The sequence below is a fragment of the Phalaenopsis equestris genome, unplaced genomic scaffold (genome assembly GCF_001263595.1).
Source record: "Phalaenopsis equestris unplaced genomic scaffold, ASM126359v1 Scaffold001038, whole genome shotgun sequence".
NCBI lineage: Eukaryota > Viridiplantae > Streptophyta > Magnoliopsida > Asparagales > Orchidaceae > Phalaenopsis > Phalaenopsis equestris.
The window spans coordinates 164,727-192,070 of NW_018165477.1; the positions used below are offsets into that span (position 1 = coordinate 164,727).

The window sequence follows — 27,344 nt, forward strand, 5'->3', positions numbered from 1 at the left end:
ATACATACATATACATACATACATACATATACATACATACATACATATATATCTATATATATATATATATAATTTTTAAAAACAAATCAACATGTGATTCCTTCCATATTGAGAGATAATTGTGATTTCCGTTGTCATTTTGACGTGGAGATGGTGTTACCTTCTCTTGCAAGCTTCTGTCATTACTTTCTCACCAATGATTCCTTCCACAGTGAGCTATAGCTGTGATTTCTTCCGCCAATTCTTTTTCGGGCGAGCTTCTGTCCCAACTTCCTTGCTTTTTTTTTTGTGATTGAGGATTTAGTGAATTTGGAGAATGAAGTTGGGCTCCTGAGCCCCCTGTATAAGGTGAACTGTCTGTATGCTCAATATATAAGCTTGAATTGACTTAATGTGAGTTCAAGCCTGCTATGAGACATGGGAGTTTAGTTTAAGTTAGCTATGCTAGGGCTTGACTCGACTCGTTTACAAACTAGACTTGTTATTCGAAATAACCTATTATTTTTGGGAAAGCCTCTTGGATCGTGTACCTCTTCCATGAATCACGAGCATGAAGAGCACATTTCAGAGTAGCTCGTCCATCCCTTAGCGATAACTTTATTCACCCATAGATTTTGGACTGCAAGAGTCCTTGAATAGTTAAGTTGGACACTGGTCAACTTATTGTCTTCCAAATTACCTTTACGTGATAGAATGAGGCAACGGAAGTATCTCACTATGGGAGTGGCTGCAGTTATTTGTATAAATAAGTTATTGAATAATTGTAGGAAAAATGATTTTTTTTTAATGTTGTGCCTATTATAGTTTCTTTTTCCTTTTTTGAAAAAGTTGAACAATAGCTTTCTTATAGCTATTTCACACTATATATGGACATAAAATTCTACTTCTCACTACAAAATTTTTAAAAACCTGCAAGATTGTATTAACCAAGTAGAACAGTGCAGCCATTGGGAAAGCAAAATTGTGTGAAAGTGGCCCCATTTGATGCCTAAATGCATTTGGACGGTACATGAATTGATGCTTGTAAGGAGAGATTCTAAGTTTGTTCAGAATATAATCTTTTTCTTTTAGGTTTATAGAGCAACTGGTTTATCCTAATATTCTTTTATCCTTGTGCATTCAAATACAAATATGGAAGGTTGACTCAGGAGTAATATTTTCATTTCTTTTATGACCTTAAATATTATGGTTTCAAGTCATGAAAATAACTTCTATGCAATGCAAGGGTAAGGCCTCCATATTCCCCCTTGTACTCTATTGGTGGGAGCTATCTGTGGACTGGGTAAACTGTATTTTTACATTAAATGCATGATCAATAATCTAAGTATTTTAGGTATCCTGTATTTTGGATTGTTGGTCCATGAAAGAATGAATCAGGTTGTCTTTATTGTGGTCTCAGAAGCTTTGACTATCAGTCATTTGGTCCCCCCCTCTTCATCATCTTTTCCTCACACTCACTATTTTCTTCATGTTCCCTCACCAAACCCTAAGTCATTAGGAACCCCATTTCCATCTCTCTCTCTCTCCCTCTATTAATCTCCTCGACGACTTCAACTTACAACACTACAATGGCATCTTCACGGTCGCTCATTGTCTTCTCCCATGCCGTGTTCATACTCCTCTCAATAGCTGCGAGCTCTGTGGTGGCGTCGTTATCTTCGTCTTCTCTGCCATCAGTGGATTGCATGCCGGAGTAGTTGAGTCTTTCCGGCTACCTGCCTTATGTGCTGGAGGGAAGCACCGTACCGAAGCCGGATGCCTCCTGTTGCTCGCCTCTGAAGAAAGGTGGTGAAGGAGATGCTATCCTGTCTTTGCCAAGCATTCGACTCTGGATCTACATTTGGCATCAGCCTTAATGTGACGAAAGCCCTCTCTCTGCCTTTTTCTTGTAATGTTAAGACCCCTTCTATCTCCAAGTGCAAGTTAGCTGTGTCTCACCTCCCAACAGAGCTTTTCAGGGTGGTGGGCAACCTAAGACTTAAATACTGCTTTTTGACCCTACACCTAGCCAATGTGGGATTTTTGTCTATGACATTCTCCTCCACCCAATCACGTGAGGCGCTCGTCACGGATTGGCTCTACCGAGGGTCCCACTGCAGCATGGAGAGTCCACACTCCTGGCATGTATTAATCTGCTCTGATATCACTTGTCACCTCCCAAAAGAGCTTTTAGGGGTGGTGGGCAGCCCAGGACTTAAATACTATTTTTCGGTCTTACATCTAGCCGATGTGAGACATTTTGCCCGTGATATTCTGCTCCACCCAATCACGTGACGCTCTCGCCACGGATCGGTTCCACTGAGGGTCCCATTAGACCATGGAGAGTCCACACACCTGGCAGACAGTAATCTGTTCTGATACCACTTGTCGCCACTCAAAAGAGCTCTTCAGGGTGGTGGACAGCCCATGACTTAAATATTGCTTTTCGGTCTTATACCTAGCCGATGTGGGATTTTTTATCTGTGACTGCTGATGCGCCTTTGGTAGCTCCTGTCCACGGACCTGGAACATCGCCCAAAACTTCTCCGTTGGCCTCTAGCTGGGGCTTATCCTCAGTGTCTTCGCCTTTTCAGCCAATCCTCAGCTGTCATCTTCCTCCTAATTCCATTCGGTATTCTTTTTCTGTTGGTTCTACTGCTTTCAGCAAGATCTTTCCTTACCCTTTAGAGTTATCTAATCTGTTCCATGTTTGCTGTTGTCGTTTGAGTCTGTGCTTATATTGATAATGTATTGTGGTGTATATGAGGTTTTTGTGCTTGCAAAAAAAAAAAAAAAGGAAAGGAAAAAGAAAAATAAGGTCAATTTCGTATATCTTGCTTTTAATAGACTAAATACTTCTCTCGACAGTTTCAAGTCCCTAGAGGTTCTGCCCATAAATGTTATGGGCTTAATGTGTTTGTGTTTTTATGTTTTCAGTAATTGAATGTGATTTTTCCTTCTTTCTTCATATGCATTATTTGCATTTCCATGTTTTAGCATCCAGATTACATCTGAAATATCATGTATGTGCCAAAGCAATAATTTTATTTATTTATTTTTATGCCCTTGATATGTTTTTTGACAAATATTACTCTCTCCAAGAAGTCTACGTGAAAACTCGTAACCCAAGCAAAAGTGGAGGACATCTTCAAATTTGATTTGTCCTATAAAAGTGGAGTCCACCTAAGTGTTTGTGTAGATCTTCTTGGAGAGTATATCATTACTCATATTTTTTCACTCTTTCATCTCGTAATTTCTGTCAGTTAAAGATTTTTTAGAATCTCCTTTAAACTATGTATCTGTATAATAGTATTGTAATTGGTGCGTGTGCTGTCCTTTTAATCTTGCAGACTTTTGTATTGGATGTTCATCCATTCAACCCTCGAATAGCTATGAGTGCTGGTTATGATGGAAAAACAATAATATGGGATGTAAGTCTGTTAATGGCATCTTTTAGTATTTTGTGAATATATAATGTAGCTGTTTTTTACTTGCAGATTTGGGAGGGGACTCCGGTACGAGTATATGAAACTGGACGTTTTAAGCTGGTTGATGGAAAGTTCTCCCCGTAAGTTAGTTTCATAAATGGTCCTTTTGCTATTTTTGGCTTTGTTTATTTGTTTCTTGGTTGATTCTGTGCATTTTGAAAATTTTAGCAACTTGTTTTAGCTCAGTTGTGCTTATTGAAATTTACTTTCTATCATTTTTGTAAATAATCAATTGGATTTCAAATTTTTTTCAATTTACATGTGTATTTGTTGCAAGTTAAAGTTATCTTTTGTTGGAATTTGATTTTCTAGAAGATTGAGATTTGCAAAATGCTTTGTGTGATGTAATCCTACAATAATGAACTTTCTTTGTGCCATTTCTAGACTGCCTGTTATGGTTCAGGCATTAAATCGAGAATATCTATTATTTCTTTAAATACCAGCCTTTTTCATCCGTAGTGCCTTATTTCCTAGAAGAAGCATAATTTTACATTTGCTCTTAAAGAAAAATATTTCCTAATTTTCCAAGTTAAATATTAGTTTCATGATGTTGCATAATCATTGTCGTGTTAAATATTAATAACATATCTGGCTTTGGTGGGAATTATTTTGATTGATGTAGTTGTTCTTGATCTTTATCAGTCATAGTGATTATTGCATTGTGTTTATCTATTCTCATCACTTTATATCATGCCTTCTGTTCTTAGGTTGCGCACGGCATTTTGCTTGGGCCTTCGTTATTACTAGCTTACTAGATCTTCACGTGTCCGGCTGCCTCAGATCATACTTATTCTTATTGGCTACCTTAAAATTAGAGAGGATAAAGTGTGAAACTAATATGAGAGTGATAACTCATATCTTTTGAAAATTTTTTACTTAGGATAGTTTCTGCCCTGCATATAAAAATTGGAAACAATCTGCGACAAACATTTCTAAAGCTGGTATTTTTGAAAGTAGTTTGAATAGAAAAGGGAGAGGTTGGCGTTGTTTGAAATGTTTAACTAGGTTGGCTGGAATGAGACATGATGCCGATTCACTTCTCATCTCAAAAATGAAGTTTTTGATTTGGCCTTGACATACTTCCAAATTGAGTGAAATAAGATCGATTTGAGTTCATTTTGAGCTATCTTGATTCAACCCTTCAGCTTTAAAATATTTCTATGAAAATATAAATTAAGTGTTTTTATTTATGCATAAGCTGTTTCTGTATATCTATCTATCCGTCTATCTTTTTATATATACGGGGGACTGCCAAATATGAAGTTGCCTTGAAGTTTAGGAGTGCAAAATCTAAATGAGAAGGGATCTAATTACAAATGGAAGAATATAAATCCAATATGGGGGACAACCAAGCTTGAACAAGAGAGAGAAACTTCAAATAAAAGAGCCTGCAATAATCTGAAATGTTTTCCACAAAGTTTTCTCCTTCAAACTTTTTGGGATCTCAAGAATAACTATAAAAGCCACCATGTAATGTTTTATTGATGATGAATGAACTAAATGATTTCCTTACCTATATCTCTTCTTCCACCTCTTTTTCTTATTTAACTGAGCCTCCAAAACTAAGCCTCTCCAACCCTATGGCAAAAATTCTTGGATGCGTTCTCTAATGACAAAGCCAAAGTTTGGCCTTTAACTCATTCTCAAAATTTAATTTTCTATTTGCTTTTTACACAGTGTATATAATTTCAAATATGGTTCATCATGAACATTATGCTTTAATATGTAACTTTTAAATATAACATACACTAGTTTTGATAGATAACATTTATAAAATGTTAGCAACTCATAGAACTTCAACATGTACTTCATATAATTTATAATTTGTATGTGATCATTTAATCATGAATGATAGTAGACAAATATGTATGCTATAATATGAAGATGAATCTAATACCTTGTTTACATTATAATCTAAAATAAATTTAAGGAATTACAGACTTCAGACAAAAGCATATTTGCATCATGAACTAGAGATGGAGTAACTTTAAAAGATTTGAGAATCGACAACTAGATAAGTTTCTTCGCAGCAGTCACCTCAAAATCTTATTTTTAATACAATCTACGAAATATAAATTTCTTATGTCATATCATTTTTTTCAACTTATACCTCAAATCTAAAACATAATATTCTTAAAATAACATTTTACCTAAAAAATTAATTCAAATAAATTCCTTTAGGCTTGCCAAACTGAAATTAAACTCAATTTTCTAGAAAAGAATGCAAAAATTTTGAATTTATTCAAACTGATGCTCTCCTTTCCTTTTCTAGTCCCCTTTAGTTCGAATGCTTTTCTCCTTTCTTTACTCTCAAGGTCTTTATTAGTATTGAGGGATTTAGAGATTGGAGTGTATTAATGTGTAAGTTACAATGCATTGATGCACATTCCAAAATTTTGTGCTTTAGGCTTTCATGAGAGTATTTGAGTGTTCTGGGACGAGTTTTCAAAAGGTAGATTCAATTGCATATAAGACTTCAAGAAATTCTCTTTTTTGCGAGTCTTTAAAATCTAGTTCTAGATTTCACATATGTGCAATGTGATTAATTACTCCTTCTGATTATGACTGATAATTTTTTATTAAAACTTGCTGCTTAGAGTAAATTAACAATAATTTGAATCCTTTGTTTAGGAGCAAATAATAGGAGAAATGACAACAAACCCAATCAATATCTTATACTTTCATTATTACGAGATCATATATGATTGTCTACCTAGCCATATGAAGTAGTCGGCTAAACCCAATCAAATTGTCTTTACCAGTAGCCATGAGCTGTATTGTTTAGGGAAATTTTATTGATTTGAGAAGAGTGTTATTCTAAGGGGATAATTTTAAATCAATCTTAGCTAACACATAGCTTTGTTCCCTATCATGTGCACCCTATCATCGCAACTCAAGTGGTTAGTCATTAAGGAACAGATGAGTTTCGGTCCTAATCGTAATAAATTGTTGTTATTTTGGGGTAAATCACCTTGGTAGTGTTCTGATTGTAACCGCTATTTTTATAGTGTGATTTTGTAATAAACTGCACATGCCATGTCTTTACTGGCATGAAATCATTATATGACATTAACTCTCTATATGCAATTAATATTAAATTTGTCACATTTGATAGATTGTTGTGGATGTTGTTATGATCCGATGAAGATTCTCGCATATAAATTAGGCTAAAGAAAATTTTTTTCTTCAATAATTCAAAATAACTACGAATATATAAGATAAACATCTAGAATTCGAGAGTTAGACAATCTCTCCCAAATCGTACAATTTGAGAGGTAAAAATTTTCTCCTTAATGCTAAGCTTAAAACTCAAAGACAATAATCTTATACATCACCTAACCTTAAACTATTACACACGGCTTATACCAAATAGTGATTAATGTTAAAAGACTAAATTGCATTTAGGCTAAAAAAAGATAAAATTACCTTTATGCTAGGCACCAACCTAATAATACTCCCCTCTCAAGGAAGCATCTTGTTCTTAAGTTGGATAAAAGAAAATTGTTGTTGGATCGAGCTCCCTTGCGTCTTCTTCATACACTGAGAATATATAATGTGCTGTCCTTGCAATGTTGTCATGGGAAAATTTTTTCATCACACTGGAAACATAATTCCTTCGCTAGCTTCTCATGAATCTTTATCTTTGTAAAGTGTTTGAATGTCCCCCTTGGTTGTGGCCCATTAATCATGTTTCGAGGAGCCTCCCTCTGGACTTTCACTATTTGAGTTTTGGGTATAGTCATGTTTGTATCATTTCGGTAAGGTGCTCCACTTGTGAGACTCCTATTAGCCTGTTTAGTTGTATTTTTATTGAACCAACTGCGCTATTTCCATAACTTCCCCCAATTCTCAAGGTCTCAACAAACAAAGTGTTGCATGTATTTTGGGCTTTAGATCCTTCTTGAAAATTTTCTTCAATGTTGCTCCGAAAATTCCTCTCAATCGTTTCGACAATAGCTCAAATATCTCCCTATATTTCATGACAGTTCCCTCTTGAGTCGAGACAAAGAATTGTTCGTGTAGGTCTCTTTCCGGAATAGCTAACAAACGTTCCAACAAGCAATTCTTAAATTTCTTTCACAAGCAGATCAGGTTTCTAACCTCCCTCCATTCAATGCTAGGGCTTTCCCTTCCAAACATAATCACTTTGCCATGAGCTTCTTCTTGTCATTTAGTCCATTCATCGTGAAATATCTCTCCACCTAGTATACCCATCCATGTGCATTTTTTTGCTCGAAAAATGACATCTTCAACTTCCTAACTCTAGCATCTCCAACCCGACTTTCTTTCCTCCAGATATTTTTCCCCATGTATTGAGGGTAACACTCCTTTCGATCATAGTCATACCCCATCTCAGCTTCTATCTTTCCTTCTTCGTGCTCCTCCATACCCCTTACATTACTCCTTCATGTTTTGGCTCAATCCCCTCTATTGAAAGTCTCTAATCCACCCTCTTAAAGTTCTAGGGGGAAGTTCTTGATGATATATGCTTTCCTCTTTATGTTTCTTCTATTTGATCACTTTCTCTAATCATTGGTTAGGGTTACTATTTGCAAATTGAGTCGTCGATGAGGTGTCTTGGATTGCATTTCAATAAGCTTCATTATCCTTTCATCCAAGCTGTCGAATTGGTTGTCAACGGCGAAAAACCTTTACTCTATCTTGAATTTAAGTTTTGATTCTTCTTCCTCAAGTTTCTTCTCCAAATCATCTATTTTCTTGGCCATTCCTCAATAAACAGTTTCAAAACTCCCTTACGCTGCAATCCATGGATGGCTTTCAATCACGAGAGGCATTGTAATGGTTTGAAATAGGATTGGATCAAAAATATGAATTAGATCTCAAATATGGTTGTTTAATTGTATTAGATCACAAAATATGAATTAGATCACAAAAAACATAATATAATAAATTCATTGTATTAGATCACAAATATAAATCCCATTTATCATGTGGTTCGTTAATTGAATATTATCAAAATGTATTAGTTTTGTAAATTCTAATTCTCATGAGGATGATGATCGAACAGACCCAGTGGGATTTATTTGTTAGTTCTTATAAGGAGGAGAATCAGATTGGCTAAGTGAAGCTCAGTTGTCAACTCCATTTTTTGTGAGAAAGTGGATTATACTGATTAAACGTTACTAACAACTATATTCTATCGGCAAATTCATTTATTAAATTGATGGGTCTATGAGTTTTGAATTCAAGTGTGTTAGAAGCACATTCGAATAGTTGCACTTTTCTCAAAACAGGGAACTTTTGAATTTTATCTTACCCCAGTTTCTTATTTCGTGCACATTCTTTAATGTTAAATTTGAGCACTTGGTATTTTCATCAACCATGTGCAACAACCAATTTCCCATGCACATATTTTTCTGTGCATTTGCATTATATATACAAGATTCAGAGTACTATAATTGAGCTTGAAAATTACCTAGTTACACCTACATGGGCGGCTAAGACAGCAGGTGAGGGTAGAATATGGGTTCACGACATTAGTTTTTTGGTAGAGTAGGCTATGACAGTAATAGGAGGTGGGAGGGACAGAGGGTTACAACACAATAGAGTGGGGTAAAGGAGTGGGTTTGCAATCGTAGGTTTGGTTGGCTAAGATGGCGAAGTAGCAAGGAGAGTGGTCGAGGGTTTAAGACTGAGAAGGGGATTAGGGATGTCCTGGAAAACAGTAAAGAGTGAGGGATTTGGGGTTGTAGAGACAAGCATGCCTGCTTTCCTTGGATGGCTACAACAAATACTGTGGCGGCAAGGGAAATGTTGTGGGGGATGAGAAAGTCAAAGCTACATAGCTTTGTTCCCTATCATGGGTAAGCCTTCGCTGCAATCTCCCAGGGTTTGAGAGGAGGCAGGGGGTTGCTTTGACCTCATTCGTCGAAGCTACTTTCTCCTTATCATATGGCATCAGGTCAACCACGTTGAAGGTGGTGAAAACGTTGTAATCTCCTGGTAAGTCAATCTTGTTGGTGTTGGCATTCTAAAGCACATCTTGATATAATATTTATACATCCTGTTTTGATACAGTCTTTACTAGAATTGTACGTGGATAAGTATCCCCACGAACCTAATCTTGAACCATCAAATCTGTAATCGACTTCTTCCACTCTTTGTACTCATCCAAATATATCTGATGAACAAGTAGGTAAGGAGGAATCAACTATGGGACAAAATCTATGGAAGGTTAGACCGCACAGAAGTATAACCACTCAGGAGATGCCTCTTCTTCTTCTATGAAATGACCCAGATCCTATTTTAGGAAGTTGCTTCCTATAAAGCTCCTAAGGTGATTTCCAACATCGTGGTTCATCCATCCCGTTTGATCAGTTGTCGATGGGTGTGCTGCTGAACTGATTTTAATACCCCAATGCCTCTTCATGGGCTTACAGAAAAGACAAAAGAGTCTCATCTCGGACATAATTGACCTCCCTTAGCTGGGGCTAACTTAGGAAGTAGGCTATATATATGAAAAATCTGAATTTCTTTTATTATGATTGCCCTATTTGATATCAACTCCTCAAACTCGTGGCCATTTTGGACATCCAATACCAGTTCTGATGACGCCCCTCTCAACGTCTGCAAAATCGTAGCTCAAGACACCATGATCTTATACTCTGCATGAATGCCTATTACCTCAGACTCACTACCTTCTAGAACAGTTATTGTCAACCCAGTTGAAGTCTCTCTTGGAGACTTCTCCTGGTCGATCGGAAGTTGAAAATTATCTTTAAAATCTTGATTTTCTCCTGGATCAACTTTTATTTTTTCAACTGCTCCTTGATCAGTGAATGCAATCACTCTTCTAGTTGTGTATTTTGATTCTATATGTCCAAACTCGTAGCACCTAAAGCATTTCTTGGCTGGGACAAATTTAGAAATGCGCCTTGGTTCCACATGTTCTCCACTTGAATCATCTTTTCTTGTAATGGAGTTAGCTTGGATGTTCTCTTGGGTGTATTTTGGCTGTAAGATCCTGAGGTTAAATTTTACCTGTAAGATATGGTGGTCCTCGTTGTTGTAGCCTCTCCACTTTTAAAGTTAGGGTCTGAAATTTTTATTTGTAGTAAGTTGGTAAAAACTTGCGCTACATATCCCGCTTCATCTTAGACTAGGTAGTAATCTTATCATTTCTCTCACGCTGGCGTATAGACTTCAAATTCTTCCCATGGAAACGTCGGGGCTTGTCTTATTCATCGTTGAAATTCTCCCTAGGGAAGAGATTCAGATCCTCTTTCCCCCTTTGACTCTCTAGATCTCAGTCAGCGGTAATCTCTCACCGAGTTCCGTCATCAATGTCTGCAAGCCTTTTTTTAAGGCAGGGGGGTGCTTTTGTGCTTTTCTAATGAAATTTTCCCATAACCTTGACTTACCGGCCTCTCTTCTCCCCTTAACTGAATCGGTTCAGCCCCCTACGGAGCCCCGCGTTATGCCATCACTTTTGTATGTGTTAAACTTTACCGCAGTGTTTCACATGGGGAATCTATTATTAGGCTATAAATAGGGCCGCTTCTTGAGTTTATTTTTAAATTTATTTTTTTCCTTGGGTATTTCTTTTATTTGCTTTGATTATTGTAGACTTTCATGATTTTTGGCCTTGAACTCCATTGATTGTTTTCTGCATTGCCTTTAAAATATTATTATTGAGTGAACTGAACTTAAATGCTTCCAATATATGAGAAGGGATATTCAAATGTTTATGTTATGGTGCTCATAAAGATCCTGTACTTTTATTCCATTCAGTTTGATAGGTTTCAATTTTTGTCTTTGATTGCGATTTAGGGATGGTACGTCACTTGTTTTGTCTGATGAAGTTGGTCAAATTTTTATAATAGCCACTGGACAAGGAGAATCACGAAAAGATGCACAATATGATCAGGTAATATCAAATTGTTTATTGTTCTTTTGGTACCAGATTTCATTGATAATTGTCTTATGAAAATTGTTTTTTGCCTGACGTTCTTTGATAACTATATTGATAGATTTTTTTTGTTCCTTCACAGTTCTTCCTTGGGGACTATCGTCCGCTTATCCAGGACACAAATGGAAATGTTTTGGATCAGGTTTGATGGAAATTTTAAGTTTCCATACGCTTAATTCATCTTTCTAACCTAATATTTATGCACTTTTGTCTTTTATAATCATGTATATATTTCTGAAGTGGAACTTTGTTAGAAGGTAATCATTTAGTATTCTGTGATACTTTTCTAATGGAATTTTCTCTTGAAGATTGGATAAACATTTTTGTACCGGTCAGGTTACAACCTTGAGAAAAGTCACTTAAATCTATTGATGGAGACAATACAGTGTGGTAGAATGGTAGATTTATGAATTAAAAAAATATGGTGTTGGGGTACGAATGAACCGAGTCGAGCATATTCTTGTTTGAGCTCAAGCTTATTTATTAAAATCAAGTTCAAGCTCACTTCGAGCTCCATCCAAGCTTTTAAGATTATATTTGAGCTTAAGCTTGTTTATCAAAATTTTTTTTGAGTTCAATTTGAGCTTGATTTATATTGTGAAAATCCTTGCTTATTTAACACTATAATTTAAAGCTTAATATTTATGCATTTTTGTCTTAATTTATCATTCTAACTTAATATTTATGAATTGTTGTCGTTTAGTCATTTGTATATTTCTGAAGTGGAACTTTGTTAGAAGGTAATCATTTAGTATTCGGTGATACTTTTCTAATGGAATTTTCTTTTGAAGATTGGATAAACATTTTTCTACCGGTCAGGTTACAACCATGAGAAAAGTCACTTAAATCTATTGATGGAGATAATACAGCATGGTAGAATAGTAGATTTATGAATTAAAAAAAATATGGTGTTGGGGTACGAATGAACCGAGTGGAGCATATGCTTTTTTGAGCTCAAGCTTATTTATTAAAATCAAGCTCAAGCTCACTTCGAGCTCCATCCAAGCTTTTAAGATTATATTTGAGCTTAAGCTTGTTTATCAAAATTTTGTTTGAGTTCAATTTGAGCTTGATTCATATTGTGAAAATCCTTGCTTATTTAACACTAATTTTGTTTGAGTCCAATTTGAGCTTTGTACACTTTTCACTGTATTCATGTCATAAAACGCGTCACATCTAGGGGACGACCTAGTATTTACACTATAATTTAAAGGATTCACGTCATGATTTTTCTGACATAAAATTTATATTGGCTATCAACTACCTAACACAACCCTCCCTTCACATAAAGTGTGCATTTTGTATTAAATGAAAAGAAAAGTACAACGAAACTAAGCAATGCCCCTAAGGCATTGGCAAAACGGTAATGTCTCCCTCAATAAAGCCAAAAAAGGAGGAATCACTATTAGACTTAAGCCAAAAAAATGAGCATGTTTGAAGTTCGTCAAAAAGGCAAGGTTTGGTCAAATGATAGGTCAGCATTTCCACTTGTCAGCTTCCATGCTTTGGCGAAAGAAGTCCATAACCGTGGCATTATCCTTCAATAATGTTGTCCCTGTATTTATACATCCACTTTTCACATTCGGGGCTTGAAACTCAGCAATGGCAGTGTTAAAAGATATTATTCATGAATAATCCTTAATCAAGCCGTGGTCGTGCTTCTTAACGAGTTTCTTCACATGCTTTAAATGATATTGTTCATGAACATACATGAATCGAACAATAAGTTGTTTAAACTTGTTCATTTAGTAATCGAATATTAATGAAAGTGTCGAGCCCATTCGATTAGTTAATTAAACCAACTTGACCGAGCTCTAATCAACCCGACCAATGAATAGCTTGTCGAACACTTGGTTCATTTATAGCTCTAGTATGCTATAATTCTAAAACCTAACCTTTCAGTTATTGTTCTTTAAAATTTTGAAGTAGATTGCATCAAATGTATTATCCTCTGATTTAGAAGACTAGATTGGGTTATCTTCTAAAAAAAAAAGGCTAACCTTGCAAATCATTTGGGTTAGATCATATAAAATATTGCTAGGAAAATCATGGACTTTACTTGGAGAGTTGCTAGTAAGGAATATATTTAATAATACATATGAAACAATATAGCTGATATCATGTTTGAGCTAACCTTGAAGGGTCGTGACCTCTGTCATTATTTTGTACCAAATTATCCAATAGGTTGATATTACTCCTTTTTGCTCGAAGATTATTCAGTTATTCAATAAATCTGGAATTTGCCATTAATATTAATAATGCAAACTTTTCATTGGCATGACTTTTGGACACTTTGGGGTAAATGAATGGATCCTCATAAGATCTTTGTTAAGTCCTGATGAGTGATATGATAATAATAGATTTATCAAGGGATGCACTAATTGAGTCCAGATGAGTGACATGATAGTGATAGATTTAATTAAGCATATATACCATGTATTATATTCAGGCTATTAACAACGGTTGATTACAAATGTGGTACATACATAATTATCCACCTTATGCAAAGGTCCCCATGAAGCTATAGTTTATAGTGCATGGCATAGTTTGTACTATTTTAAACATACACTAATAACAATAGGACTCTATAAGGTGGAATTTTTTTGTGTGAAAGAGTAATATCAACACCTTTATCAAATGTCAACTGTCGTCGTTGTTTGGCAAAGCTCTCAATTGTTCCTTCATCATCACCTAAAAAAGTCTCTATGATGCCCGCCGAAACCCTAACCTTCGGAGTTGCTAATCAAAACAATTGAGTTGAGTAGCCAAATGTAAAGCAAGGCATGTATGGTTCTCCACTTAATCCCCTCAACACTGACACTCTTTGGCTCGTCCCCCATCAAATACCTATCAAGCCTCTCTTCCCTAATAGAGCAGTCTCGATCCGACGTGACTAACTCAGATTCTTGGTCGGTCTATCAAGACTTCAGATCCACAAAAAGGAGATTTAGTTTCTCTTGCATCAGAGCAGATGTTGTGGTGGTCATTGTAGAGACGCTAGCTTCCTGTATGAGCCCGATCAAAACCTTCAAAACTTCAGGATCTATCTTCTCGAAAGCTTCAATCCTTTACCTCAAGCAATATTTTCGTCTCATTACATCTTCAATCATAAGACTAGATCACACGCGAATTTGATCATTTGCGTCTGTAGGTGGCAATATTATTGTTGCCTTTCTAGTTTGCTCTAATTGCGACTGTATCCTTTGGGTCACGCCGCAATCCTATGGTTTCCTTCCAAGTAGCACACCAAAATCCCATCGTTGCCTTGCCAGTTAGCTCTAATTGCGACTGTATCACAAGAATCTTGTTGCAATCTCATCGTTGCCTTCCCAGCTAGCTCTAGAGCCACACCGCAATCCTGTTGTTGCCTTTCCGGTTAGCTCTATTCACAACTGTATCTCGAGATTCACGCTGCAATTCCTTTGTTGCCTTCCCAGTTAGCTCTAATCGTGACTGCTTCGCGAGGACGAAGCGTTAAGGAAGAGAAAAAAAAGGAATTTTGGTTCTCTATATGCCTATCCCAACTCGTCGGATCTAGCAGCGATCCTACATTGCATGATCTTCAGTGTCTTTAGAAGTTGTGATCTTGCATGCTGCGATCTTCTACGATATTTGTCTCTGGAAGCTGCGATCCCCCTACAAATAGGAGCTTCGGGTCTCTATACACCTATCCCGATCCTCATAGACGGCTAGGTTTAGCTCTAATGCGAAAAAAGAGATAATTGCTCATGAAAAAATTGTTCTATTCATTATCCACTTGGGTTTATATAGTCTTACAATATTTTACAAATGAATTCTTCTATATTTCCTATTTACAAATAGATGTCTAAATTAGGTATAAATTTCAACACAACTCGTAGCTTGATTATTCAAATATCAAAGTTTTACTTCTTCTCATTTCATCCATGCTCATCATGTACTTGTCATACAAGTGTATTTCTATAGTTTTTTTTTTTTTTTTTTTTTTTTTTTTTTTTTTTTTCATTTTTATGCATGTCGTGACGGTTTAAGCGTCTGCTTATGCCATTTTAATGTATCATATATTGATTAAAGGCTGCTGCACTTGATGCAGGAGACTCAGCTTATACCATACAGAAGAAATATGCAGGATCTCCTTTGTGATTCCAGTATCCATTCATCTTTACCGTTTAAATTCTTCCTATTTATTTTAGAGTTTTATTATTCTTTGTGTTTAATGATCTCACAATGTAATGTCAGGCATGATTCCTTACCCAGAACCTTATCAGAATATGTACCAGCAACGTCGATTAGGAGCTCTGGGTATCGAATGGCATCCACCCTTGGTGAAGTTCGCTGTTGGCCCTACATACAATGCCCACACTGGTGACTACCAGATACTTCCCATTGTGGATCTGGACAGGCTGATTGAACCGTTGCCAGAAATAGCTGATCTTATTGATTGGGAACATGACAATGAATTGCAGAGTGAAGATACTGACTCGGAATATAATGCTACCGATGAATATTCGAGCGAAGGGGAACATATAAGTTTCAGTGGCAGTTCTACCGGAGAGGCTGAGTGTAGTGCTGCTGACAGTGAGGTTGATCATGTTAAGAAGGAAGGCCTTAGAAGATCAAAAAGGAAGAAGTTGCAATCTGAGGTAGATGAACGCCCTTAGTTTTGCTTTGATATTCTTGTTTTTTCTTCTATATAAATGTTTCTTCTTATGTGTGACAGCTTGATATTACCACTTCTTCTGGGAGACGGGTGAAAAGAAGAAAGTTGGATGATCATGATGGTGGAACTTTTGTATCAAAGGCTTCCAGAGCACGACCATCGAGAAACGGAAGAATAGCTGCTAGAAAAAAGAAATCAACATTGAAATCATTACGTCCTCAAAGACGTGCTGCACGCAACGCTCTCAGTCTGTTTTCTCAAATATCTGATGGAGAAGATGAAGATGAATTAGAGAGTACTTCCTCAGAAAGTGAATCATTGCTTCCTGATTCCAACAGCCCAAGCAATGAATCTGAAGGGTCGATGAAGAACCGACAGATGCAGCATGGAAAAGGGAGAGAAATTTCTATAGAGGAGCATGGTGATGCTGCAAAGCCTTCTATGTTGAATGACAATAAGGTGGGTAATGGGAGTAAGAGAAGGCTGGTATTGAAGTTGAAGGCGTCTAATTTTTCTGGCATGGCTAGATTGGAATGCCGGGAACAGGGTGCAGTAATGGCTTCCCCTGTAAAAACTAATTATGATTCTAGTAACTTTGACCAACTTCACTCTAGAGCATCCGAAACAGCAAATTCCTCTGCTGGAAGATTAGAAAACTTCATATCCCAGTGTGGTAGTGGTGCTAGAATCAGAGAAAAAAGCGAAATGGATATGTCAGAACCGGTCAACGACCTCGTTGGACACAAAGCTACTATGAAATGGGGTGAAGTTAAGCAGCGCTCCACTAAACGCTTAAGGTTGTATGACGCTTCAACTGTTGATATTGTAGAAGGTTGTGGTAATGGAAATCTAAACTGGGAGGGAGGATCAACCTCTAATTGTGAAAATCAAGCTATTGGAGAAGGTTTAGATAAGGTGGGAAATGGAATTAATGGAATGTTTGAAAATGATGCCTCAACATTGGATAATGGAAGAGGTTTCAAGAATTCACCAATTAATTCCCAGCAAAATCAGTTTGCATTGCCATTAACCTGCAGTAAAAATAGAACAGAAGCTCAGGATGATGTGCTCAATGAATATGAAGGAAGACCTATGACCAGTCAACATGCAGTGGTTGATGAATCTTTAAATACCTTTGAAATGGCTTGTGATAAGCTTACTTCTTCATCAGAAAATAAATATGATGCTGGTCATTCCCAGGAAAGGCAAAAGGTTTCTCAGTCTGTATTTCCAAAACTAAGGATCAAAACAAACGGGTTCAATAAGGAAACATACAAGCTGAAATCTGTTAGTTGGGATGATTGTAGAACCTCTGATGGTGATTTTATTTCAAATCGCGAAGTATCAGGTAAAGGCAATCTGATGTCAGTGGTGCCTGAAGAGGAGGGCACTACTGGAGATAGTGCGGAACACAGTGACTGGAACAATGGATCTGACAGCATGGAAATCTGGACGAACAAATCTTCAAATAGGAAGTTTAGTACTGTTTACAGAAGATCAAGATCATCTAGAAGCAGGAAGAATTGTAATGGTGAAATGAATGCTATGGAAGAAAGCACATCAAATTCCTACAACCATGGTGGAAATATGAAAAATGGTTACAGTGATGCTTTGGCCGAAGACGGCCATGAAAGGAGATTTACTAGCGCGATGGCTAGCACATGTGATTTTGGTTCTGTAACTCCTAAATTCAGAGGAAACTCGTCCTCAAACCCGCCAGATGGAAGGAAATCAATATCAAAAACTACACTTTTTTTAAGGTCTTTTAGAAACAGAAGAGAAAATCATAACACTGGCCTTAGACCTCCTGAGAAAAGAAGATACCAGCAAGCGCCCAAAAAGTTTCCATGGTTGATGCTGTTAGAGCATGAGGAAGCATATAGGTTCGTACCTCAGAAAGGAGACGAAGTTGCATATTTGAGACAGGTAATAGTTTTCAATATGCTGCTCTTGGCTTCATTAATCCAAGATTCTTAATGATTTGTATTTTTGCAGGGTCATGAAGAATTCCTCGAAGTGCACCCATTACCGGAGGCGAGGCCTTGGAGACACATAGAAGGAAGCCTTAAAGCTGTGGAGTTCTGCAGAATTAAGGGCCTTGATTATGCTACTGTTTCCGGATCTGGTGATAGCTGCTGCAAGCTTACTCTTGAGTTTATAGATCCAAATTCTACTGGTTTTGGTGAAGAATTCAAAATGACTTTGCCTGAACTCGATACGTTCCCTGACTTTCTCGTAGAAACAACGAGATATGTTGCTGCCACTGCGAGAAACTGGACGCACCGTGACAAATGTCAGGTATGGTGGAAGAATGCGGATGGTGATGGTGGGAGTTGGTGGGAAGGTAGAATTTTGGCTGTTAAACCTAAATCTCCTGAATTTCCTGATAGCCCATGGGAGAGATTTGTAATTCAGTACAAAAATGATTCTGGCCAACATTTGCATAGCCCATGGGAACTTTATGATGCTGATGTCCAGTGGGATCATCCACGAATTGATGAGCGGACCAGAAATAAGCTGCTAGCTTCTCTTGATAAAATAGAACAATCATCAATTCGAAATCAGGTTTATCTTATGAAAACATCAAAATTTACTTTTTTGCCTCTGTTACTATTTTGGCTTTTCAACTGATGTTTTTTCTTTCATTCCTGTAAATGTTGCAGGATTACTATGGCATTCAAAAACTGAGTCAGGTGTCACAGAAGACTGAGTTCTTAAACAGGTAATTATACTTCTTTTTTGTAATATACAAATATTTCCCCTCAGGTCTTTCCTTCCTTGTCTCTTTTTATATTTTTTTGTTTCAGAAAGTAGATGATGATCACGAAATATAAATATTTTCTGTTTCCACATTATTCCTTTCATCATTCTTTGTAATTTCCATCTTTGCAGCATTATTTTTAACTATGTTAATTTAATATGGCAGATCGTATTCAGTGTCTTTTTTTTATAAATAACATGGGACATTTATACATCCATAGCACAAAATTCATATGTATTTACATATCTCACACCTGAACTTTTAATTTATACACATAGCACTCAAATCTTTAATATCACATCAAAAATAATACTAATATAACTTTTTAAAAGTGAAATCCATATTTTCATGCATAGGTTTAAAGTGTTATGTATATGTGAAAGTTTAGGTGTGAGACATAAATACATAAGTATTGTGTGCTAAATATGTAAATTTTCCAAATAACATTTATCAGCATTTATTTCATTCAAATTTCATAGAATGTCAATCCATAGGCACGCAATAGATCAATTATACTTATGTTTCATCTCACTCGTTTGTGCACTGTTTCCGTGTAGGTTTCCTGTTCCATTATCCCTCGAGGCGATAAGGAGAAGGCTAGAAAACAACTACTATCGAACCGTCGAGGCGGTCAAGCACGATGCCTCCGTTATGGTTTCCAACGCCGAGGCTTACTTCATCAGGAGCGTGGAGATGTCTACTAAGATAAGGCGTCTCGCAGATTGGGTCGCACGAACGTTCACTTCTTTGTAGGGGATGGAACAATTTTGTAGGTGATGATGGTAATTGGTATATTTGTGAGGCTTTGTTCCTGTTGATTACTTGTAGATAGATTTCCATTTCCTTCACTAACTTGACTCTCTCTCTTGTTTGGCAATCTCTTACCCATTTATCCAATTTTTTTTTCTTTTGAGGGGATTAGATTTTCTTTTGGGGCTTCCTTTTAGAGGGCCCTTTTAGAAATAGAGTTTCAGGTGAAGGAAGCAGAGGTGGTGGTGGTGGGTTTGTTACCCTCAGAATTCTTTCAATGTATAGACTTACTTCCATCAATTAAATAATTGATGAGTAAAAAAAAAAAAACAAACATATATAGTGTGACTATTACAGATTTCTGCACTTTTGATTTTTTATTTTTATATTTGTAATTTGCTTATTTTACTGTATTTTCCCATTTGTAGTTTTGATTTAACAATGTTTGAAAATTCATTTTACAATTTCTGTTTGGGATTTATTTCTGTATTGATGAGAATGACAAGCTGGTTGATGCAACTTTTGTTTCTGCTTCTTCTTAGGCGTTTTCAATCCCTAGGCTGCGAAAAAATACTACATATGTACATGCATGATCCAGATACACGCAGAAAAACAAAAAATTACTGGGTCCTCCCAACATCCATGTCGTTTGTCGTGTATGAAAAACGTACGTAATATTTGCTCCTATGCCGAAAGAGATTTTTAAATTGGGTGCCAATAAAAGGTAGAGCAGAAAACCCTTTTAATTGGGAATGGCTAAGGCTGGTTTTAGATTGTATTTTTCTTCAAAAAATACTGAGCTTAAACGATCCTGTTGCAAAAACTTTACACTTACTGTCATATAGTATGAAATAAAACCAGGGGCATTTAAATACATAGAAACCATTTCTTATGTATCTACATTTCTCTGTATCTTGAGTATTACATCTAAAATATCATTCTTCTAACTTAAAAAAATGAAGTGAATCTTTTTATGCAAAAGATGGTATCTATATATATATATATATATAAGTTTAGGTAATTGATATGTAAATACATAAGATAGGGTTTTATGCCAAAAAAGTGGATCCTTATTTTAGCCTAGAGCATTAAAGTGAAACAAAATTAAAGGTTTCCAAATGAAAATTTTTAATTTAAAAATTCTTAGCACAATTCTGAAAGTATGAAAATTTTACTCATATCACTACATGCCATGCCAAATTTATAAGTGTGCCATCTAACATTTGCCCCTATTATTGGTGAAAATCAAGCCTTATGAAATAAAATAATCTATAATGTATTACAAGAAATTATTTGGCTTGGAGTGTCAAAATAGCTTGGAAAATTAATGTTTGGCAAAAATAGACATGCACTAAACATCTCATAATAATGGTCATTTGATTGTACATCTTGATTAATTTCATAATAATTGGAATGCTTGGCTGGAGTCAAATGAAACTAACTAATGTGTAAAAAGTCAACATTACAAGGCAGTATAACTCAGAGAGCATGAAGTAGTACAGAACATATAGCTATATATATATATATGCATATATCCTAGTATAAGTATTGGAGGTGATCGAAAAGACCAGCTGGGCGGCGGGGCGGCCCCTCAGCCTCCACACCACACTTGCTTGTCTCTTTCCAGCCCCATCACGTAAGCACATTTTTGAATTGTTATTTAAAAAGTAGATGATATGCATGAAATTATTTATTTTATTATTATTAAAAAAAAGGAAAATTTACATACATACCACCCAATTGTATTGACATATCTAAATCTTAAACTTTACAACTACAATATTTTATAAATGAGAAGGTGCATTTCACTGTCTAAAAGTTAAATTAATGATACTTTTATGTAATGTGAAAGATTTTTGGAATTGTAAATAGAAAAAAAGTAAAATTTAGAGGTTAGATATGTAATTATTTGATTATTTTTATTTATGGGCATTTATATACTTACCACCCAATGTCAATATATTTACATACCTAACACCTAAACTTTACTTCACATTTATACCACCCAAATCTTTCATTGTTATGTTTTTTGAAAGTGAAGTACATCTTTTGATGTATAGGTAAGGTGACATCCTGTAAAAATTAAAATTTAGATATTGGATATATAAATATATAAGAATTGAGGGGTAAAATCTGTCATTTATATACATACCACTCAAATTATATGTATTTATAAATCTAACACCTATATTTTAGTTTTTACATTTATACAACCCAAATCCTTGCTGTCACAACAAAAATAAACAAAAATACTATTATTTTAAATTCTAAAAGATGAAATGCACCCTTTCATGCATATATAGTTAAGGGGGCATGTGTCTGAAAATTAGATATGTATGTGTTAGCCATACAAACATATAGGAATTATGTAGATGCATGTAAATTTGCCTTAAATAAATGCTAGAGAAGGTAATTCTCACCAATACAAAGAAGGGAGAGTTACATGCCACAAAATTGTCATCTACTTACACATAATTTCAATTTTTTTAATCTAATCTCTAAATCATATTAAAAAAAACCCCTAATTCTAACTATCCACATGCATATATTTTGATATGATTTAGAGTAGTGTTATATAAATAGATTTCAAGTTATAAGTGCCAGATATGTAAATAGATAAAATCTAACATATTAAAAAGCTTATGGCCCTTTCTGTCCACCAATATAATCTACCAGCACAAAACTAAAAAGACTTTATAATATCTTCCAACGTCCACTTTTCAAAATAAATAAATCTTACAACGTTTAGTCCCACATCTCAGCCTAACAAAACTCTTCATCCACCCATCAACAGCCAATGCATAAATCATGCAGCTGAACTGGTTACCTGTAAAATACAAGGAATTTCAGGTTCATATTCAAGAGAGAAATTCAATATTTTTATATTCTAATTTGTCAATGCTATCTATATTAAAATCTAATTATCATGATTCTTCAGATGTGACATTAAATGTCAACCAACTTTTATTTATGAAATGTTATTCAAATATCTCAATGAATTAAATAATTATATATTTAACGGGAGATTTACATACATGCCACATTATTTTTATTTATTTGGATGGTTCTCATAGAGACCACTCAATTCTTACGTATTTACATATCTAACATCAAACCTTCAATTTTTACATATATATATATGCCACCTTACCAACGCATGAAAAGATGTATTTCACTTTTTAAAAGTTAAAACAGTAATATTTTCATGTAATGTGAAAGATTTGGTGGTATAAATGTAAGAAGTAGAGTTCAGCTGTTAAATATGTAAATACATATGAATTAGGCGGCATGCATGCAAATGTCCCAACTTTCTTATAAATCTATCTAAATTTCCATAATTGTTTCTCTAAAACCAAAGTCTTCAGCATTACATAGAAATGAACACTGAAAATTGAGTGGAAAGTATGCAGAAAAAATAATATGAGATTAAAGATATAGAAACAAATAATGGAAGAAATAATATTACCATGTATCTTCAAGCTCCAATGGGAAGTATGAAACTGGACTTCAGAAAAGAGAGTAGTTAACAGCCAGAACATGCTGCCTTAAAACTCTTATCCCATTGATCAGCAGGCTGCCACAGAGCATGAGGAACATGGCGGGGATGCTTCTCTCTTTTGTCGCCCTTTATCTGCATTAATGCATGTTTCAGTGCTGGAAGCAAGGCCTCCATACACTCAGCAACTGCATTTGGATTTCCCGGCATATTGATTATCTGAGGCAGAATCATAGAGAACACGAGTTTATAATTTTATAGAGCTCGATTTGATTGTCTGAAATTAGAAAATGTAAGAAAGATTTACATGCATACCAATTAATTTTTATGTATTTACATATCTAAGAACTAAACTTCAAATTTTACATATATGCCACCTTGCCTACGCATGAAAAGCAGTATTTCACTTTTTGAAGTTAAAATAGTGATATTTTTTATGTGATCTGAAAGAATTTGGTGATATAAATATAAACAGTAAAGTTCAGGTGGTAGACATGTAAATACTTTAGGAATTGGGTGGTATGTATGTAAATCCCCAATATGTTTCTCTATGCACAAGCAACCAAACGGGCCATAAGAGAAATGAGGAGGTTTCTAACTAGCGTTGATCCTCTGATACCAGCTGCAGCCCTTGAAAGCATGGCAAATGGTGTGACCTGTAAGTGAACAAATCAGATTAGGTACAAAGTCAGTAGGTTTCAAATTACAAAATCGTAACATTTAAAAAAAATAAAAGATTTACATGCATACCATTTAATTCTTATGCATTTACATATCTCACACCTACAACTTCAATTTTTACATATATACCACCTTACCTAAGCATGAAATGGTGTGCTTCAATTTTTAAGAGTTAAAATAGTAATATTTTTTATGTGATTTGAGAGATTTGGGTGGTTTAAGTGTAAAAAGTAAGTTTAGGTGTTAGATATGTAAATACTAAATACATAGCAATTGGGTGGTATAGTTAAATGCCTCTTTATATAAACATAATTTTTTAGATGTTTACATGAATGCCTATAAGTACATAAATATTGTGAAGGCACACATATGTATTCATGCATACATCCACTTAATTTTAAGTTGAACCAAAAAGATTTCAGGTGAGTCACCCTCGAGTTAAAGCACTTCGATATCTATTAATTAAATTAGTTTTAATTTTCAAACATAATTATCGATGCTTTTTTCAATTGGGTAAGTTGTCATTTTGAACGCACGTTCAAACATCATAAAAACATACAAAATCATAGATTGATATAAGCAAGACAACAAAGAGGATTGAATTAGAGATGAAGTACCTTTAGACTCTCTTGAAGCATTACAAAGGACAAACCAGGAGCATCTTTCTCCAGTAATGCTTTTGTGGCTTCAGGTGTGACATCCCTTGGGGTAAAGCCCGTTCCACCTTCAAAAATACATTATCATAATATAAAATTATAAATACTAAAGTAGAATTTCAGGACTAACCTAAAGTTAGAATAAAGTCAATCTTATCAATATCACTCCATTTCTTCAGAACTTCTTTAATTTTATCCACTTCATCTGGAACTACAGCTGTTGCAACAACACGCGCACCCCCTAGTGCTTCTGATGAGGAATTCACAACAGAAACAGCTCTCGGACCACTGCGGATAAATCACAACACAATAGCATAAAGTTGATAGACATCAATGATATTTGTAGTCAAGGTAAGATTTCCATGATAGTAAATATACACGCACAACAAACAATATTACTATAAAAAAAAAATAATATTCCCCCAGAAACTAATTTCCATTATAATGCATGCACACTTATTTTTTTTATTAGGAAGATTTACATACATACCATTTAATTCCTATGTATTTATATATCCTACACCTAAACTTCAAATTTTAAATATATGCCACCTTATCTAGGCATGAAAAGATGTATTTCATTTTGTAAAAGTTAAATGGTAGCATTTTTTATGTGATACGAAAGATTTGAGTGGTATAAATGTGAGAAAATTTAACTTTAGGTGTTAGAGATGTAAATACATAATAATTGAGTGGTCCGTATGTAAATGCCCCTTTTTTATTAACAACAGATGTAGGGAGTAACATAATTGCTATAACTGCCTGTCCTAAGCAAATAGCGATATTGACTCCAATAAATATAGCATCAAACTGTGACCTCATAGAAATGATGATTCAAAGAGGTGTATCGAGATGCACGTTTTTGTTTAATCATTCCACCAAAATTTTCGTTCACATAATAGAGGTAGTAAAATTTCAGTAATATTCCCAAGTGCTACTTTCAACCAAATCAATTTTTACTAATATTCAAATAAAAGCATTGAAAAAAAGACTACACTGATAATAATATAAATATAAGGAACAATAAATTAATAAATAATCAAGAAAACAAGTAATGTGAGACTTCTCCAGCAGCAGCTATTCGGTGGTCCTATGGTTCTTGGCTCCTAAGCATGTGGTGAATGGATCTATTGTGCCTGCAATATCCTTCTCTAGCAGATGAGAATTCTTATCTTGGATGCTGGCAAATTTGTGTTGCAATCCCTTTAAGACTTGCAAACGTTTTCGTGTCTCCACGATGATTTCGCGTCTACTGGTCATTCCTTGTGTGATTTTTCGGAAGTTTCCAGTCAGTTCTTTGTGGGCTGATTCTTCAATCCAATGTTTAAAATTTTGCAATTCAGTATTGAGAAGCTTTCCGTACTTAGGCGAGGTGTGAGCTTGAGGCAGTCTGAGGCAAACGCCTCACAATTTGAAAATTGTGTAAATCAAAATAAAGGGGATAAAAATTTTGAACTCAAGCAAAGATTAAAAAATACATAAATAAATAAATAAGGTTTAGAGTTGTAGAAGCTATTAAATGTTATGGAACTTGAAGAAGACTATATGGTGAGGAGAGGGTGGCGTCGACGACAATGAGAATGTCAATAGCAGGCATGGTAGGAGCTGGCTGAGTACCAGGTGGCTGCCGCTGTAGCAGCTAGAGCAATAGACAATTGCAGCGGCGACTACGGCGTGAGCAGCAAGCAATCGTGGCTGCTGCAGCAGTAGCAGCAGAAAGAACAGCCGGGCTTCAGCAGGCAGAGATGGCAGTGGCAGCGACAACAGGACAAGTCAGGCGGCAGCATGAACAGCTGACAGTGGCAGCTACAAGAAAAGCAAGAGGTGGTTGCAGTAGCGGAAGCAGCATGCAGCGGCAGCGCCGGTAGCAAAGCTGGCTGCAAATGCAGTAGTCGGTGACGCTAGGCAGCCATACTAGGGAGAGGGGAGCTCTTTGAACATGAGAGTGCGGCTTCAATTCATATTCGAGCACGCTTATATTCGGGGAATAATTAAGCATGAGAGGCTCACAACAACAAAAACTTTATCCCACTAAGTGGGGTCGGCTACATGAATCATTTTGCTCCATTGCATATCCTATTTAGTGTCATATTTATATTTTCATTTAATTCTAATAAATTAAGATCAATTTTTAAACAATATACCCAAGTAATCCTAGGTCTACCTCTGCCTTTCTAAGCACGAGAGGCGCACCCCTGAACAAAATTGAGGCAAGGTAATGCTTCAATCATCTGATGAACACCTCTAGCAACATTTATTGCTACCTCTTCATGTGATATCTACGAAGACTTCTTTTTTCCAAATATTATAATGCCAATGACTTTAGTCTTCATTACCATGTCTGTAATAATAACATTTTTTAAAGAATAGTAAATTAAATTAATTTAAATGAATTAAATAAAATAATGAATGAAATATATTAATTAAATTAAGAATAATTAAACTTAAAAGAAATGAAAATTATTTCAAATTTAAAAACCTAGATAATGAAATAATAAGAATTAATATTAAACTAATTATAAATTAACTTAATAAAAAAGGGAAATTACCTAGCGACACAAGTTAAACATTTCATTAATTAAAGTTAAAATTAATTAGATAAAAATAATAAATGGGAATGTTGGCGTTAAACTGATTAAAATAAAATTTTGAAATGGACATAAGTAAAGACAATTAAATTAGATAGAATAAAATTAAATTTAAAAAAAGAAACAAACTTAATGAACTTGATATATTGTAAGTAGACAAGATAGCTTGAATTAAATTGTTCTGAATTTATTCAGAAAAGCAAATAAACATGCGAATTGATATTTAACTAATTAAATTCAAATTAAATTGGATGCAAGAAATAAGGGTTAGAAAGATTAAATTTTAATTTAGACAAGAAATATATAGAGCTAATTGAATGGGATAATTTCTATTTCTATTCGAAGACCAACTTAATTGTTATATATATATATATAT

At 35.2% G+C, this 27,344-nt stretch overlaps 2 protein-coding genes across 4 annotated transcripts in view; one reads left to right on the forward strand and one right to left on the reverse strand.

The window, feature by feature from the left end:
- The window catches only part of LOC110032850 (bromodomain and WD repeat-containing protein 3), a 69,630-nt gene extending 49,689 nt beyond the window's left edge, over positions 1-19,941 (forward strand). For all 3 annotated transcript variants that reach the window (XM_020736619.1, XM_020736620.1, XM_020736621.1), the window contains 10 exons: positions 3,330-3,410; positions 3,477-3,547; positions 11,259-11,355; positions 11,480-11,539; positions 15,470-15,524; positions 15,616-16,019; positions 16,097-17,962; positions 18,032-18,601; positions 18,700-18,758; positions 19,355-19,941. In XM_020736619.1, the coding sequence (XP_020592278.1) occupies positions 3,330-3,410; positions 3,477-3,547; positions 11,259-11,355; positions 11,480-11,539; positions 15,470-15,524; positions 15,616-16,019; positions 16,097-17,962; positions 18,032-18,601; positions 18,700-18,758; positions 19,355-19,550 (3,459 nt within the window). In that variant the 3' untranslated portion in view covers positions 19,551-19,941. The remainder of the gene's footprint in view (positions 1-3,329; positions 3,411-3,476; positions 3,548-11,258; positions 11,356-11,479; positions 11,540-15,469; positions 15,525-15,615; positions 16,020-16,096; positions 17,963-18,031; positions 18,602-18,699; positions 18,759-19,354) is intronic.
- A 2,211-nt stretch (positions 19,942-22,152) lies between these two features.
- LOC110032848 (molybdopterin biosynthesis protein CNX1) overlaps positions 22,153-27,344 on the reverse strand; it is a 59,629-nt gene continuing 54,437 nt past the window's right edge. Inside the window, exons 10-14 of the mRNA XM_020736617.1 lie at positions 24,511-24,668; positions 24,342-24,448; positions 23,643-23,699; positions 23,014-23,262; positions 22,153-22,374 (exon numbers count right to left, since the gene is read on the reverse strand). Coding sequence (XP_020592276.1) covers positions 23,071-23,262; positions 23,643-23,699; positions 24,342-24,448; positions 24,511-24,668 — 514 coding nt within the window. The 3' untranslated portion in view covers positions 22,153-22,374; positions 23,014-23,070. The remainder of the gene's footprint in view (positions 22,375-23,013; positions 23,263-23,642; positions 23,700-24,341; positions 24,449-24,510; positions 24,669-27,344) is intronic.